Source organism: Nymphalis io, chromosome 18 (genome assembly GCF_905147045.1).
Source record: "Nymphalis io chromosome 18, ilAglIoxx1.1, whole genome shotgun sequence".
In the NCBI taxonomy this organism is placed as follows: Eukaryota; Metazoa; Arthropoda; class Insecta; order Lepidoptera; family Nymphalidae; genus Nymphalis; species Nymphalis io.
Window position 1 is genome coordinate 6,447,047 of NC_065905.1, and position 19,376 is coordinate 6,466,422.

Here is a 19,376-nt window from a genome sequence, read left to right on the forward strand (position 1 = left end):
GTCGCGATCTATATAAAGTAGTAATAATAAAGTTATGCATCTTTGATATTTATAAAGACAATATATATTTTTTATTTGATACATTTTATCTTAAATAATATATGAAGTAAAATACTAGGAACTACTTTTATACAACCTACCATTGACTTGATCAGATATATCTATGAGATATAACCTAGCGTAAGTATATTATGTTAAAAAAAATATTCGATACAATTACTCGCGTGCTGTTTATTGATATAGTATGATAAAAAAAAAAAACTTCTTTTAAACTTTCTACGATATCATGCTCTATTGTTCGAAAATAAAGTACATTTGGTGACCGAATTACATTTCGTGTAATTTGGATGACATTAGAGCCGAGATGGCCCAGTGGTAAGAACGCGGGAATCCTAACCGATGATGATCGTGGGTTCAAACCCGGGCAAGCACCACTGAATTTTCATGTGCTTAATTTGCGATTATAATTCATCTCGTGCTTTACGGTGAAGGAAAACATCGTGAGGAAACCTGCATGTGTCTAATTTCACTGAAATTCTGCCACATGTGTATTCCACCAACCCGCATTGGAGCAGCGTGTTGGAATAAGCTCCAAACCTTCTCCTCAAAAAGAGGAGAGGAGGCCTTAGTCCAGCAGTGGGACATTCACAGGCTGTTACGGTTACGGTACGGATGACATTAACGTTACCATTAAATTATTCATATATTTCACTTTATCTCAATCTCTTTGTTAGAAATAGTAAAAATATGGTTTTACAAGAACTTAATAGCTCGCTGCTAATGAAAACCGCAAGCAACGTTAATGGACTTTCCATTTAAATCTCATATATCATCCGGGGGATGATAAATGGCAGTTTGTAACACGCAATATTGTCATCTGAAGAGTGAACTTAACATATGTATCGATGTTACAATTTGTTTACATAAAATATTTGTATTCTGATTGTATAGAAATTAATTTTTACGTTGTAATTTTTAAATTATTTTTAGTAGCTATGTTTGCTTAGGTCAAATCTTGAAAGCTGAATTTGAACAACTTCCTCATGTCTTACAGAGTTGAAATTTTACATGTTGGTTCAGTTCCGATGATAAGCAAGCTTTTATGTACAAATTTCGTGTTTATGCTGTTCACTATTGAGGTGTTCCTTCCTTTAGAGTCAATCCTGGGTGTAAAATTAGGTGATGTTTACCGTAAAAACATCATAAACACTTATTTTTACTTCGAAGAAATAAATATTTATTTATTTGACCTCTCTTTTTTTAATATTTGGTGACTTAATTAATTAAAAAGTAACAAATTATTATTTTAACACTGAAATAATAATTGTATGAACTGTGTAATTGATAAATTTCGTGTTTATTTAATAATATTCTTATTATATTTTTTACTACAAAATTATTTATTTTTATTAAGTAGGTTCTAGATTATTCCGTCTCGACTTCGCACGTCTCAAATTTGTATTTAACCCTATGGTATATTTTTTACGATAAGATTTAAATAATTATATTCATCAAGATTAGTGATTTATAAGTTTTAACTATAGTAACACACGATGTGTTACTACTACTACTGTCTTTTTTGTCACCTTTTTTATGCTCTTAATTAATATTTTAATTCAATTATTCTCTTGGTATAACTGTAAAACTGTTGTTCCAAGAGAAAAATTTATTGGTTGGTTGATTTTTATTAATACTATCTAAGCAGGAAGCTTGAGAAAAGTTGAGCAAGTATAGTCATTTTTTAAATTTTTCTTAACGTCAAACTGACTGCTACTTCTTTATTAAAGATTTATTCTATCCTTTTGATATATTGTCTTTGTCAGTAAATAAATGGTTTTATAACGTTACCGTGTATTAGCTTTCTCCTAACGCTTCTTTAGGTTTAATCTATATTTGAACTTCGTAAATATCATCACATTTCGAAATTTGGAAAAGACTCGAATAGCTCTGTATGAATAGTCTGCCTTTGAAGGAATACTCAGATTCTTTTCCTTTTTGACTGTTTACAATTTCGGACCATATTCTTCACTATCTTTAATAAAGGGTTGAATAAATCAAAGACTTGCACGACATATTCTGCGCTCTGATGAAAATCTAATTCTTAAAACATCTTATTATATAGTGTAGCTGACTGCCTCGTTGGTCTAGTGGCTTGATATAAGGCCGCAGACCCGGAGGTCCTGGGTTCAATTCCCAAGTCGGGCCAATAAAAAGTTATTGGGTTTTTCTGTCAGAAAATTCTCCGTAGCAGCCCGGAGTGTGGAAGTTGGAAGTGTGTACACTCCCGTGTCTCGGAAAGCACGTAAAGCCGTTGGTCCTGCGCCTGAACTCTTTCGCACGCTGTGTTTGCGCACACACTTGTGCACTATAATATCTCCTGCGTAGTTGGCTAATCTCTCTTGAGATTGACCGCCGTGGCCGAAATCGGTCTGGGGACATTATTATTATTATTATTATAAGTGTAGCCTAGTATTCGTGTATAGCCTAGTGTATAATACAAATTGTTGATCCTAACAGAGTTTAAAGCCTGGCAAGCCTTTAGATTTTACGTGTTTTCTTTGTGTTTATAATTCATTTCATACTCGGTATATGCCGCATAAAAAATGTACACATCTAATAAAATATATTGGAAATTTTCAATATTAAAATAAGTAGGTCTGTTATCGTATATTTATCGTTATAGCTAAAAATATCCTTATGTTTTAAATATATTAAAATTGTTTTGTAATGTTTATAATCTATAACAATATTTGTATCAAATTATTTCATTCTTCTTAAATGTCTATCGGTAATATTGAAACACGTTCGTTCGTTCGTCTTAACGAGAAGTTATTTCTTATTTAGCTCATGCATTATTTTTATCAGCTTACATTGGGTCGATAATCATTTTAAAAGCAATCGATATTTAAATAATGAATGAATACAATTCCAAGATATAAGTTTGTAATATCTGTATACATTTAATACTTCAAAAATGAATTCACATTGTCAGGTCATGTTTTAATTTGCAAATAACTAATGATTTTCATTTTAAATATATTTTTTAATTTTACAGTTTCATTTAAAACTTAAAACAAATCTGGCTCGTGTGGTAAAACGGAATTGATTTATTAATTGGGCTTTCGTATAATTTTGATAATTACTGTTTATATATTTATATATAAACAGTAATTATATATATAAACATAAACAGTAATTATAAATATAAACGTATATATATAAACAGTAATTATAAACAGTAATAAAATAATAATTATATATATATATATTTGTATACTGTGTATACAATGAGGTTTACTTCATTCTCGTTAATACGTCATACGCATGGCGCTGGTTATACAAAATCGATATGAAACAAGCTACAATACACTATATTGTTGACGCTGTAAGCTTGTGAAGTAATATTTAAGAACAATGGCAAAGTAATGGCTTATACAATACGAGTATACTAAGTAAAGCATTGTATAATGACATAACAAAGATTCTACAATTTTCAAGAAGTATATAATTTTAAAAGAGCTGTTTAATATTGTTAGAAATATGCTTAATTGATAAATATAATAAACGTTGTAATTGGCTCTATCTTAGTATTTATAATAAGTATCCTTATTGCACGCAATAGTACGCCAGTGGGCCAAATTTTAATGAATATGCTTATAATATTAAATATGTATACAGGCCTATGAGAAATGATACATAAATTAAAACAAAAATCGAATGATTTTATTTATTTTTGTTTCATTTAACATGTCTAGTTTTGGTTATATTAAAGTTGGATTTGAATAAAGGAGACTTTTCAGTTTATATGATCGTATCCTCTGTTTTCGTTTTAAATTAAAAAATAACACGTGAATGTTAGATAATAAATGAACATTGTATTCGATGTAATAGCCCGATAGAAGAAATGTCCAAAAGTTTCACACGAGTGAAATCTAGTATAGCCATACTAGATTTACACATAAATATAAATCACTCTGGTTATAATAACCCATTGCAAAGTATTATTTAAGTAGAATATATTGTTTTATATTTTATTTTAAAATAATAAAGCAAAAAAGTTTGCTCTTAAGGATTATTTATTGTAGCTTATTTCATCACGCTGCTCCAATGGAGATTGGCAGAAATGTGGCAGATTTTCATCGGATACATGCAGATATCCGTATAATTAATTACTAATAAACTCAAATTAAGCACATGCCAATTAAGTGGTGCCTGCCTGTCTTAAGCACGCAATCTTCAGACAAGATATACGTGTTCTAACCACTGAGCCATTCTGACTCTAATCAATACCAGACTTAAATGTATTCAAATTAATTCATGATCCTATTATGTTTGTTTGTATTGGAAAATTAAATTCTTATAAAATAGAAAGCTTTTGTGTGAAGATTCTCATCGGTATTTATTCAAGCGAATACAATTTCGATTATCAGACATTGTTTAGGAAATATGTTAGGGGTTAAATAGTACGTAGCCTTGACTACGTATTTGCCTTTCCGATATCGAGCCGTAAGCCAATATTACAAAGTCTCGTTCAATTGTGTACTTACTTAATTGATATATGTGTAAATATACTATTAGCAAGCGACACATTTGTGATGACGGATTTATTAAAGAAGAACGTAATTGAATCGTAGCGTTTGAATTATATTGTGTACACATGATAAATGTAGGTTAGGTTAAGTTTTGTATGTGTCTTTTTTAAGAACGTCTAAATTGGTTGATATAACAACTTATTTTTTAAATAAAGCTTATTTGAAAACGATTTTTGTCAAGTCAGCCAGACAGAAAATTGTCGGTCCGTACGAGCGCTGCCAAAGCCATAAGATAAATGAAAGCTCTATGATATGATATGATCTGTAGATTTCCAAATTACATTTCAATGTTTCAATAAATATTAAAAAATTACGGTAAATTTAATATTTGTCACACAGTATATACGGCAAATTTAATATTTGTCACTGGTGGTAGGGCTTTGTACTGGTGGTAGCGCTTTGTGCAAGCTCGTCTGGGTAGGTACCACCCACTCATCAGATATTCTACCGCAAAACAGCAATACTTGATATTGTTGTGTTCCGGTTTGAAGGGTGAGTGAGCCAGTGTAATTACAGGCACAAGGGACATAAAATCTTAGTTCCCAAGGTTGGTGGCGCATTGGCTATAAGCGATGGTTGACATTTCTTACAATGCCAATGTCTAAGGGCGTTTGGTGACCACTTACCATCAGGTCGCCCATATGCTCGTCCACCTTCCTATTCTATAATATATATATATATATATATATAAGTATATTATATATATAATTATAATGATTTTGAACATTTTAATTTATTCAAAATTACCGTATAAACTTTGATCGTTACAACAATTTGGTCCGATAGTTTGAGAGAATATAGGTTATTGGAATACAAGCACGAAAAAAAGGCGTGGGTCGGAGAGATAACAAGTATCAGTACATCACAGCTGTTCTATAAGATCGCACTTCCTATCTTACTCATGTAATATTAAAAATCGATTTATGGTGATACGCTATTTTGATAATAATAAAATAATAATAATGTCCTCCAGACCGATTTCGGCCACGGCCATCTAAGAGAGATTAGCCAACTACGCAGGAGATATTATAATGTACAAGTGTGTGCGGAAACACAAGTACACTCTCTATTCTCTAACTTTCATAATCCTATGGGACGGCTATCAGACACGACCCGAAAGAGTTCAGGCGGAGGACCAACTTGGAGGCTTTGCGTCCTGTCGAGGCACGGGAGTGTACAAACTTCCAGACTCCGGGCTGCTACTAAGAATTTTCTGACATAAAAACCCAATAAATTTTTATTGGTCTGACCTGGGAATTGAACCCAGGACCCCCAGATCTGCGGCCTTACATCAAGCCACTAGACCAACGAGGCAGTCAGATTTTGATAAATGTATCCTTAAAATGTTATAATTATTACGGTAAATGTCGCATATCAGTGCAGGTTTGAGTTTGTTCTAACAGTACATAGAAATAGCCTCGATGCTAATCGGTTTATTCATGTGCTTAATTTTTTTTTATTTCAAAAAAATATATTGAACGACTTAAGTTTTCCTCTGCTTAATTAGTACGGGTATCGTTCTTATAAATATTTTGATCATAAAATTTTATTAGTATAGTATATTTAAATATAATCTACAAGTAAGTTATCCGACTTCAATTAAGCAATAAGTGATTGAAATATTTAACGTTTAAGCTATAAAACCGAGTAACGATAAATCGTTCAATGAATTGATCTAATGTTGAATGCCTTAATAACGTAATGGAGCGATGTATGCGGGCATTCACTCAGACTCGACGCAACCAAATAGACGATAAATGGTAAATGTACTTCACTAGCTTAACGTCACTAGCTTCACCTACGTTGAGAACATAGTTTTCATCTTTCAAGAAATAGAGCGAAATTCACATAAAGACTTTTTATAACGTATATATATGCTTAATGCACTTTTAAAATACAAGCAAATAGTTGTAAATATTGTCTACGACTTTTTATTGATTTATTTTTACATATTTAGAAATTAATAAAGATGTTCTTTTTTATCACTATGGAGGCCTAGTTTCTACTGGAAACATAAAAAATACAAATATTTTTAATAAAATATATATAATTTCCGATAGGCATTGTTATTTCGAAATATCAATTAATTTTTCTCTTTCATTTACGAAAGCAATTTTATACGTAACTACATTCAGTTTTTTTATGTTATTAGGTCTTTAGCTTTTATGTCGTAAATAATGCTAAGTTTAGTGGAAAAAATAAAAATCTCAATTTTTACGATTTTACGTGTGTTTGTGAATTATTCTTGGAAGGTTGACAGTGGGAGACAGTTGCCAGCTGGCAGAATTATTTTTACGGAGTTTAACTTATAGAGTTCTGTTCTGATAATAGACCTATCAAATATAGGATCTCTCTCGGGTCTGTCCAAAAAAATATGTAGTATATTAGTTTCATATCCATATTCGGGATAATCTTTAGCTTTACGTACGTGTATGCGAGGTGAGTAAATATTAGAGACATATATGTTATTAGATGTTTTTTGTAAATGTTTTTGATTCATTATTTTTCTTTCTCTTTTTTTATAAAATAGGTAGCAGATAGGCAAATGGGCCACCTGATGGTCACTATCACCCATAGATATAGGCGCTGTAAGAAATATTAACTATTTCTTACATCGCCTAAGCGCCACCAACTTTGCGAACTTAGTTGGTATGTACCTTGTGCCTGTAGTTTATTTAAATTGGCTCACTTACCCTTCAAACCGGAACACAATAATAATAAGCATTGTTGTTTGGTGATAGAATATCAATATGTAATGAGTGGGTGGTACCTACCCAGACGGGTATATAAAGTAATAAGTAATAGATTGACTTTGTATTTATTAAGTAAGTAGGATTGAATTTGTTTATATTAAGCTAGTCTGGGTAGGTACCACCCACTCATCAGATATTCTACCGCAAAACAGCAGTACTTTATATTGTTGTGTTCCGGTTTGGAGGGTGAGTGAGCCAGTGTAATTACAGGCACAAGGGACATAAAATCTTAGTTCCCAAGATTGGAGGCGCATTGACTATGTAAGCAATAGTTGACATTTCTAACAATGCCAATGTCTAAGAGCGTTGGAGACCACATACGATCAGGTGGCCCATATGCTCGTCCGCCTTCCTATTCTATAAAAAAATATATATCGTATAATGCCGTATCGATATTGCAATATATCGCATCGTATAGGGAATCCCTATTCGTATTCATCCTTACATATATAGTGTTAGGTTCTTTGAGTAAAAGTTTCGTAATACCGCCAACATGGCAAATATATATAAAATATAAAAGATGACCCAGTGTTGAACTTTGTGTTACTCCAGAGGATTTTGTACAAAATCACTTCTTACACTACATGAAACTATCGCTTGCATTCTGCTTTTAATGTTTGAGGCAAACCATCTTAATTGGTTACCAATACATAATTTATTCAGGTTTTGCAGGATGATGATGTGATCGAAATCGATTTAGAATGCGTTCGCTTGGAATCATTTTGGACGATAATTTCCTATTTCTGTTCTTGACTCTTTTTTGTGAACGAATATGTCAAAGCTCCAGCAGCCAAAAGTATTGTATCAAATGTTTATTCAAAAGAACAATGTATAACTAACATAAGATAGTATGATGTAATGTTGTTTATGTTGTTTTGACTTCATGGGCGCGCATCTTATTGATAAGCAAAAGGGCGGAATATGCATTGATTTATTTATTCATCGTACTTACCTAATACGTGTCTTTGTTGCGCGTTAAATATGTAATTTTTACAATTTCTAATATTATTTTTATGGTATATATTATATTTCCAATTATTTATATTATTCAAATTTAGATACGCAGAGTGAAGCTAAGTTTTTCTACAAAGGTTTCTATTCTTACTTGAAAATGCTGTTATGCTTGTCATACTGTCTCGAACTAATTAAAGTAGTTTTGTTCCTTTTATGAATGAAAGTGTTTATAAGCTGTTCAATAGTTATATACCACACTCAAAACAAAAACAATAAAGATAAAGACCAAATAAGAAATAAAAAATCACAAACGACTTAAAAATAAGTTCCTATTATAATTAGATATGCTATTATAATTGCTTTTATTATTAATAAATGTAGATGTTTTAATCAATTTTAATAACTTCAACTTCAAGTAGTTAAGTAGTAAGTATAATAACTCTTAATAAAAAACCAAATTGAGTAATTTTCCACTTCTAAGTTCATTTTCTGTTGTTGTTGAAGTCGATTTAATTTTTATTTCTATTTTCTCTTTTAAATGTAAACATAAAAGCGCGCAGTTAACTGGGCTAAGAAAGCTGTTTTACCTTTTATATAATCAAGTGCAGTATTCTTATAGCAATTTAAGTTAGCTTATCAGTTTGGGTTATTTTTTGGCAAGTTTTTTTTTTTTTTTTTATAGAATAGGAAGGCGGACGAGCATATGGGCCACCTGACGGTAAGTGGTCACCAACGCTCTTAGACATTAGCATTGTAAGAAATGTCAACCATCGCTTACATATCCAATGCGCCACCAACCTTGGGAACTAAGATTTTATGTCCCTTGTGCCTGTAATTACACTGGCTCACTCACCCTTCAAACCGGAACACAACAATACCAAGTATTGCTGTTTTGCGGTAGAATATCTGATGAGTGGGTGGTACCTACCCAGACGAGCTTGCACAAAGCCCTACCACCAGTAAAAAGTGAACTGCTCTCAGTAGAGTGAAAACATTAAACGGTTTTCAATTTGTAAATTAGGACCAAATAAATTACTTATAAATTGTTCGTAATGATGCATCGGTTTTTATGTACTTTCCTGCAAATAAAACATTTTACTGGATACCCTACTACGTATTTTTCTTATTTAAATATTTATATTATTCTGTAATATTACTAACAATTACATATTGAAATAGAAAAACGCAATTTAAATCATAAAATTCGGCTACGCGATTGAGAAACAAACTAAAAATCTGATATGTTAAGACTTGAATTGCGATGTTCGATTAAGCGGTTGTGTAGTGGCGGAAAGTTTATTTTGTTTGCGATTTTGGCCATAATTATTCTTAAGGTCAAAGATATACAAAGAAGGTACGCAGTTCTCCTTATTCTTACCCAAAAAAAACTTCTTACAATGTGTCGTTAACGTTGGTATTATTAGTATAGATTTTTGTTCACTGCTATCATACAGTAACAGTAACAGCCTGTTAATGTCCCACTGCTGGGCTAAGGCCTCTCCATTTTGGTAAGAAGGTTTGGAGCTTATTCCACTACGCTGCTCCAGTGCGGGTTGGTAGAATACACATGTGGCAGAATTTCAATGAAATTAGACACATGCAGGTTTCCTCTCGATGTTTTCCTTCACCGTCAAGTACGAGATGAATTATAAACACAAATTAAGCACATGAATCTTCAGTGGTGCTTACCCGGTTTTGATCACGACCCACGATCATCGGTTAAGATTCATGCGTTCTTACCACTAGGCCATCTCGGCTTAATGCTATCATACTAATATGTTATACATGCATGCATTATATGTTGAAATACATTAATAACTGTTGCGATATCATAATCTCATAACGTGACCTAAAAATTATAATATAAATACATTTATCACTTTGTGGTAGGTTTATGTACAAGACCGTCTCGGCGGGTACCACCCACTCATCGTATACATATTTTACCGGTAAACGCCAATATTTAGTATTGTTGTGTTCCAGTTTGAAGGGTGAGTAAGCCAGCGTAAATTCTGGTACAAGAGATATATCAACTTAGTTCGCAAGGTCAATATGCCTTCCGCATATTGGCGATGTTAGGAATGGTTAATATTTCTTGTTTCATGTGGTGATCACTTACCATCAGGTGGCCAATTTGCTCACTCGCCTACCTGTTTTATAATATATATATTGATTTATATAATTGTAAGAAAAATTAACAAATTATTGTAAGTGATACCTTCCGCCCATTGAGATGGTCACTGAAAGGAATATCAACAATGCCTTACAATTTCAATGCATTTGAAACGTTGTGCCGTATGTACCTGTAATTACGTTGGTTGACTCTAGGCTTACCTTTAAACTGGAACAGTGCTATGCAAAGCATTATTGTTCGGCAGTAGAATAAGTATAAATGAGGCTGGTAGGTATACCTACACTTGCATAAAACCTATCTATTAACATATGAAACTTTGCAGTAACAACTATAACAGAACGATATCATTACATTTATAAGTAAATTATTTAAGCTATATTACAAAAAGAGCCTTTGAATTCGGTGCAAACGATGAACTATTATACCCGCCGAAGACTCTTTCGTTGAAAGGCTAAGCCGTCGAAAACATATTTTTAAAAGTGCTTCAAATTATTCTAAACTTTTATATTGTAGAGATCGCTTTTTATTAAATTTAGTTTCAAAGTACGCTTCACCTTGAATAGCTATTTGAGCGATGGATCAAAATGCCTTTGATAACTTTTAAATGAGTTGGTGATAATACCGATCTACGATTACGTTTTTGGTGAAATATTACAATTTTATTTAAGGCAAAATGCACTCTGAATAGTGTTATATGAAATTATTTGAAAGGCATACAATATATAAATACTATGCGTAGTAGTAGGTAGTAATTAGTAGTATTAGTATCCAGGTTCGAACCCGCAATTTTTGGTTAACATTCACGTGTTCTAACCACAAAGCCATCTCGGTTTGCATAATTTGGTAGTACCTAATAATATATGTACGTAACATAACTACGATATACTTGAATATTAATTATAATTTTTGTAAATTAAACTTTACCAAAGAAAATTTTGGTACAATCTACATTAAGGAGTGAAAATATTTAAATCTATATATTTGTATTTTAGATTTGGAACCAACTTGATAACACGGAGATGCGATTTGGGCTGTAACAATATCGCTTGGAAAATGATTTTAATAAAACTTGAAGTGGGTTCTTTAAAAGCAGTTTTTTATTATGGTTTATCTTCAGTGCTTAAGGAATTGTTGACCTTGCTTGATTGTGCGCTACTGATAAATATGCCCCGCGTAGACCTCACCCCTTCGTGTCCTGTATTTACAGAGAAAAAATGTCACAGGTTTGTTCAGCATAACGTCTCGTCCCGCGAAATTTGATTTGAAAATTGATTTATTAGGCGACAAAGGTAACGCGATTTACGCGTATAAATTACGTAAAACAATATACTAAAAATATACATATTACAAAAATAAGGTGAAACTGCCTTTGATGTTGTTTTATACAATATGATGATGTAAATAAGATAAATGCGACAGAGTAATATTATGATCGAATAAACGTGTAATGAAACGAAATTAAAATGTATTAATATTTAAACAAAGTGTTTTTTTTAGAACTGTCCAGAAGCGGCATTAGTCTCAGCTCGAGTTCTAGCTGCTGAAGGGGCTCCAGCTACGAGATCAGCGTCTGGGGTGGAGAGGCGACCGTCAGCTCCTCGTCCTCCTCTTAATAAAAGAGGATCCGGGTCCCTGTTGTCACAGCCGCCACCCCAATCAAAGTAAGTTGTATTTTTAAAGCTTCTTTCTAAAGAAGAAATATTTAGTAAAAGAAATGTTGTTTCTTTAATGATATTCGTCACGTATAGTAATATGAATTGTTGCCTAGAGTAGTATCAGTCTCGTTATCGTGTTTATTCCGCTCTCAAAGTTAGATTGTCTTACTGCTGGTCAAAGGCTTCCATTCCTTTTTGAGAAGGCTTTCATCAAGCTTCTCGGATTGGATGAGTACATATGTGATAGATTTTCATCCGATATATTATGCAGGTTTTCTCAAGATGTTTTCCTTCAACACCGAGCATGAGATGAATTAAAAATAAATTATATAAGACACTTTCTTAATTAAATAATTTATGTAGTAAATGATGATTAAGAGCTTATACGGGTTTTCTAATAGGGACTATGTGCCAATGTTTTTTACAGTGACTAAAACAATATAAAATTAAGTCAGTATGTAAGTATTTAACAATAAGTTATAACCGATTAACATTAAGCATAAACTAAACGGCTCATAAATAAAATACGCGTTATAACAGTCGTTAAAATAGTTAATTCGACCATTACGATTACTAAAGATTACGACTATAAAAGAATAAAAAGAAAGTTAAAAAAGTAAGCAAGAAACAATTTGTAACAAATTGCGATTCATTAGTTAAAGGGAATGAGTAATATTTAAACGGACGGCAAATAATTTCGCCGGCAAAATTGATTAGGGAAATTGAATAGTCCGTGAGTTGCGCTGCGGATATTCATTTTAACGCAATCTCGACAACAGCGCTGATTCTTGATTTATTGTAACTCAATAATACATATGTGATCTTGTTATCGGTTTTTATTATTCACAGTACGGATGCAGACTGAGAATTGAACTTAATTAATCATTTCTCTTCATAGTTTCTGATAGAGCTCAGGACTTAAAGAGTTTGTTGCTAGGCCTACGCCGTGTCTGTCTGTGTGACAGATCACAGCGCTGTATATCAAGGAATGTATATGAGTGCAAGTTTAAAATCAAGTCAATATTTATATTGTTTTCGTTAAACATAACTTTACAATGATATATTTAGTTGTCTTGGTAGTCAGTATAGGTTAAATCTTCCAGCTGAATTTTAAGCCAGCTGAAATATTGTACTTACATTTGCTATAAAATAATATCAAGTATACGGTACAGTTTTCTTTTTTAATAATATTGACTTCTTTTTCTTAAATCTCTGTCAATGCTCGCATCACTATGATTTTAATGTAGCATAGTGAATGACTATTTCGTAGCTAAACAAGTATTTACAATAAGTAATTGTATTTTGATGTTTGCGAACTAAGCGTTTGTTTCAGTCTGTGGATTCATTTAATTATTCGGCCAATTTAGACCTTCAAACGATCTACGTTATGCGAACTTTGAGCTAACTGCTTTTCGCTACTGTTTTTGAGTAAAATACAGTTGTGTCAGCATTTATAAAAATTCAGAATCTGAGAGAGTGAAAGATGGTCATTTGTGTAATTAAAAACGTGAAATTTTGTAGTTAAGCGTCAGAAGTAATTCAAAGTAATTACCTAAAAAAAAAGATTTTGACAGATTTAGAGGGTATTCAAAACACGATATTCCACGAATTTAACTGAAAATAAAAATAAGAAATAGATATAGATACAGGCAGGTAAAACGAGATGCAGGGATATTTAATTTGAAACGTGTCTTGCAATATAATATTAGAGTACTTTAGTTTTACTGAAATAAGGTATTTGAATATTATTGTTATAGTTGTACTGCTTTCATGTATTTCATATTAGCCTGAAGATTGATTGGTGGAGAATGCTTTTGCCATAAAATTCACTTTTTGTACTGACTACAATAATTTGGTCGATAAAGTTTTTAAATTAAAAATATATAATGTTTTTAATTCAACATTGTTAAGGAAATATTTCCTCCCTAATTCCATGGTAATGATGCCAGCTATTGTAAGTTTCCAAAAAATATTGAAGAAAAGGGAAACCTATCAAGCACACGGCTACTTACTACAATATGTAAGATTAAATAATAAATAAATAAATGTGTATTAAATATATTATATACATATTTTTAACATTCTACATTAAGTTTATGTATACAGCTCAATAAAAAGTAGGTATGAATGGGCAATTTTAATCAATTGCCTATAAAGGAATATTAGTTAGATTCGATATTGAATAAGTTTAAGGTTTAACTAGTAGACTCTCTTTTATAAATTTTTAAAAAGTTCTTATTTGCGATGTTTGTTCATTTCTAAATGATATTAAAAGGAACTTAAGGGCTTATACATTTAAAATGCATTATATATATATATATATATATATATATATATATATAAATAAAATAGTTACCTACTATATTCAATATATATATATATATATAATATATATATATATATATATATATATATATCGCATTGAATATAGTAGGTAACTATTTTTTATAACCTGACCAATATGCTAGATATACGAGCCAGTTTTTAAATGTACCACTGCTGGACAAAAATCTCCTCTCTTGAAGCAAAAGTTTGGAGCAATGCGGGTTGGTGAAAAACATGTGACTTTTCATAACTAAGTTTTTTTTATATATATTTATAAAATATGCGTTTTTTATAACATATATAGACGGACGGGCAAAGAGGCCACCTGATACTAAGTGGTCACTAACACCCGTAGACATTAGCGGTGTAAAAAATTATATCCATAATTATTTCCAAGATGAAACCAACTTTAGGAACTAAGATGTTATGTCTCTTGTGCCTGTAGTTACTCTGGCTCATTCTTCGGAATCGGAACACAACAATACTAAGTATTGCTGTTTGGGTTAGTGGGTACCCAGATGGTCTTACACAAATCCCTACCACCAAATAATACTATTTAATCAATATTAAAATCATCTACATTTTTTAAATTTAATTTAAATGCTTCTAGGCGCTTGACACATTATGATGTCATAAAAAAAAAACAAAAAAATATTCACATTGTCATATAAATTTTAAGTGTCATATAATTAGTAAGAACCTTCAACGAATATTTTTTTTAATCTTGCTTACCTATATTTTGTCATCTTCTAAATTAAGAACAGTTATGTCATTTTTTGTTTTTGTCTATTTCGCGGTTAATGATGTTAAATAAACGACTAAAAAATCACACAAAAAAAAATCTAAATTTGAATTAAAGTAGTAATTATTCATATGAAATTGGCGTTTTCTACGGGAGGTAATAAAGATAGGTATAAAGTCAATTTTTTTCTTTGTAAAATATATTTAATTAATCAAAGTAAACACCGTTGTTATCTATGCACTTTTGCCATCTCATAGGTAGTTCATTGATCCCTTTACTAAAACAAACATGGGGGCGAGAATCACTAAACTCTTTGAAGGCGGTTTGGACTGCCGCATCGGAGTTGTATTTTTTTCCTTGTAAGAAGTTGTCCGAATTCCGGAAAAAATGGTAATCAGTTGGAGCAAGGTCCGGGGAGGATGGTGGATGTCACAGACATTCCAATTGTAGCTCATCTAACTTAGTGGTTGTTTGTTGTGCAGTGTGTGGTCTTGCGTTGTCGTGAAGCAGCAGCGGCCTAGAGCGATTGACCAATCTCGGTTGTTTAGCAGCTAGTTCATCCTTCATGGTTTGCAGTTGCTGACAATAGATATCTGCCGTAATCGTTTGGCCAGATTTTAGAAAGCTGTGGTGAACGACACCGGTGCTAGTCCACCAAAAACTCACAAGTAACTTTTTCTGAGTAAATTTTCGTTTAGGGCAGGATTTGGCTGGGTCTCCAGGGTTCAGCCATTGTGACGAGTGCTTACGATTATCATACAGTATTCACTTTTCATCACAAGTAATGATTCGATTTAAAATCCCTTCATACTTTTGTCGGTTGAGCAAAGTAACACAGCAGTCGCGTGTTTACAAGTTCGAGTCACTCAATTCATGAGGTTCGTCCAAGGAACAAGGATCGTTCAAGTTTTTTTACTTTCCCGATTTGCTTCCAGTGGAGCAGCTATCTCTGAAGTGATTTGTGATGGATCCGCTTCCATAATAGCCTTTAATTCTTCATTTCCACTTTGGTCTCCTGCCGTCCACGGGGTTGGTTCTACATGTCGAAATTTCCAGAACGAAAACGTTGAAACCAAAAACGTACCGTTTATTTTGCGACACCAGCGCCGTACACATCATTAATCCTTCGAGCTGTTTCTGCAGCACTAGTGCCACGGTAGAACTCGTACTCGCAAATATACCGATATTTCATGTTTTTCATTGTGTGGTAATAAGCGACGCCAAAGGAAAAAAATAATGAGGAAAAAACAAATAAATGACTTTTTTCTAAACTTAAATGTACCAACTAAATGAATTTATAAATTTGATTATGGAATTCTTAACCAAAGAGTAGATATATCAGATCAAAGTGGTCAGAGTACGACAAAACGCTAATTTCATATGTAAGGATCTAATATTTAAATCATTTACTTTTTTTAATATTATAGGTAGGAGGATGACGTTATGGGCCACCTGATGGTAAGTGGTCACCAACGCCCATAGACATTGGCATTGTAAGAAATGTTAACCACCACCGCCAATGCGCCATCAACTTTCGGAACTAACATGTTAAGTCCTTTGTGCCTGTAGTTACACTGACTCACTCACCCATCAAACCGGAATACAACAATACAAAGTACTGGTGTTTGCGATAGAATATCTGATGAGTGGGTGGTACCTACCCAGACGAGCACAAAGCCCTACCACCATTATTACGAAGGTATATATTATGTCAATAATTGTGTTATATGTGTAGCATATAATTACACCAGAATATACTTACTATACAGGTAAGTCTAATAACGTACGTTGCCAATTAAAATCAGTTTATTGTAATATAATGTATTTGTACTATGGAGTTTGGTGCTATTATTCCATATGAGCTTATTATTAGCTCACCTATTATTTATATTGTTTAATAATTTATTTCTTTTCTTTCTAAATGTTTCGATGAATAGAAAAACAAATATCTCAGCCTCCGAGAGCAAAATTAATGGTTTTATTGTAATCACTTTTCTCCACTTTAAAAAATTCGTCACATTTCTCTTAAAATTCGCTTGAGTATTTTTGTTTTACGATGTTATATTTCGCTAAGAGTATTCGAAGCCTTTACCTGAATGAATGGTAGTTATTTAAGATATTTTTATCCTTTGCTTTTAGCCAATATTGTCATGACATTGACTTTAAGATATAACTAGTCTTCGCCCGCGACTAAGTCCGCGCGAGTGATGGGCAGGTTATATAATATATATCCTATATCCTTATCTGTACGTCTGACAACGTGTGACAATATTTCATAATGATTGCATAAGTAGTTAAGACGTAAAAGCGTAACAAACAAACTCACTTTCACATATATTATCAGTAAGGATAACGATTTTCTTATAATTATTGTTGGCTATTTAATATAATTTAATTACTTATGTATATAATTCATTTTAATTTATCTTCATCCTCATCATCATCATCAACCCTTCGTCGTCCACTGCTGGACATAGACCTCTCCAATGGCACGCCACTGTGCTCGATCCTCAGCTCTCAATTTCTATCCGCTGCCAGCCACTTTGCGAATATCGTCACTCCACCTAGCCGGAGGGCGTCCTACGAAACGTTTGCCAAGGCGTGAGTCTCCACTCCAGAATACGTCTACTCCAACGGTTGTCGGTTCTGCGACATATGTGTCCAGCCCTATGTCACTTCAGCTTTGCACTTCAGCTAAGCTCCTTTGGGTTATGTCGATAACTTTGGTTCTCTGTCGGATAACCACATCCGAGCATAGCCCTCTCCATAGCGACCTTAAAATGGTGGACTAAACGCACTGTCAGTATTCACGTCTCGGCTCCATAAGTTATAACTGGTAAGACGCTCTCGTTAAAGACTTTAGTCTTCAAGCATTTCGGTATTTGTGACGAAAAGACTTGACCAAGTTTCCTATACACTGCCCAGCCCAGCTGTATTCTTTTACGTGCTTCCTTCTTAAAGTTGTTTCGACCCATCTGCAAAGTTTGGCCAAGGTATACATACTCCTGAACAACTTTGAGAGGAACTCCGTTAAGAGTTATCGGTTCCGGGTTGACGTGTTTATTGAAGATTATCTTGGTTTTGTCCAAGTTCATCCGGAGATCAATTCGAACAGAATAATCAGAATCAGAATAATCTCAAGTATGAAAGGTACTCGCCGTTTATGTTATGCCCCGCCATGATAAATATTAATTGCTTTCATTATTTTACAAGGTTTATCATTTTTAATTTTATTACTGAAACGATGTATCATGTATAAAAAGCATAATTTATCGAGTTACCGTAAAACAGCATGCACAAGTTTTGTAATTTAAAGTTCGGCAGCGTTGCGCGGATCCAATTAAAAGTATTACTACGTCATAACGCTTGTTCGGACAGGGATGATTGAATTTCAGTTACAAACTAACGACTGGCTCATAATTATTTTCTGCCGTCAATTTTGTTTTTAATAATCATTTTTTGTTATTCCTGCTTCCCCCTTCCTTCTTAAGTCCACGCGGGCTGGTTCTCGATGTCACCGCCTAACTGTGACATCAATTCCATCGCGAACAAAGAAATTTGGCAACTCCTTTCTTTGTCGCACTTCCAAAAAATGGAATTCCTTACCAGCTCACGTATTCCCCTCCTCTTACAACCCGGGTTCCTTCAAACGAGGCGTGAAGAGGCATCTTGCGGGCCGGCAAGGCGAAGGCGGCTAGTGCAGAACGTTTTTCCCGTCTGTACTGGCCGTCGTCGCGTTTGGACTCTACTACCACTTACCATCAGGTGGAGTAGAGTCATTTGCCCTCCCGGCGATATAAAAAAAAAAAAAAAAACAAAAAACAGAGTTTTTAGTGAAAAACTATCAGTACTCGTATTTTAAAGGTTTAGTCATTGTGATATTTTTTTTAATGCTAGAAATATATGTGTTCTGAATTAAGGGTGAGTGATCTAATGTAATTACAGGTAAAAATACATTACGCTTTAGATACCATGGTCGGCAGCGCATAGACAATGTAACGAATTCTTATATTTTGAACAATTGATAATGCTTAAGAGCAGAAGTGAACTATTTAACATGATTCTTTACCTTTTATTTTCTATAAGTATTATTGTTTTTAAATGGAATCTCCGACAATCTTCTCAGCCGAGGTGCGTTTTCACGTGGCTTTTTTATCGGTTCAGCTTTAGTACTCGCGAAGATGTCAGGCTCCCTACCGCGAACGCTGACAGGCCAGTTAA

The 19,376-nt window shown here is 33.1% G+C and overlaps 1 protein-coding gene across 1 annotated transcript in view; it reads left to right on the forward strand.

Moving 5' to 3' along the window:
- LOC126775357 (small G protein signaling modulator 1-like) overlaps window positions 1–19,376 on the forward strand; it is a 117,056-nt gene that overhangs the window by 14,879 nt on the left and 82,801 nt on the right. The window contains exon 4 of the mRNA XM_050497228.1: window positions 11,931–12,094. Coding sequence (XP_050353185.1) covers window positions 11,931–12,094 — 164 coding nt within the window. The remainder of the gene's footprint in view (window positions 1–11,930; window positions 12,095–19,376) is intronic.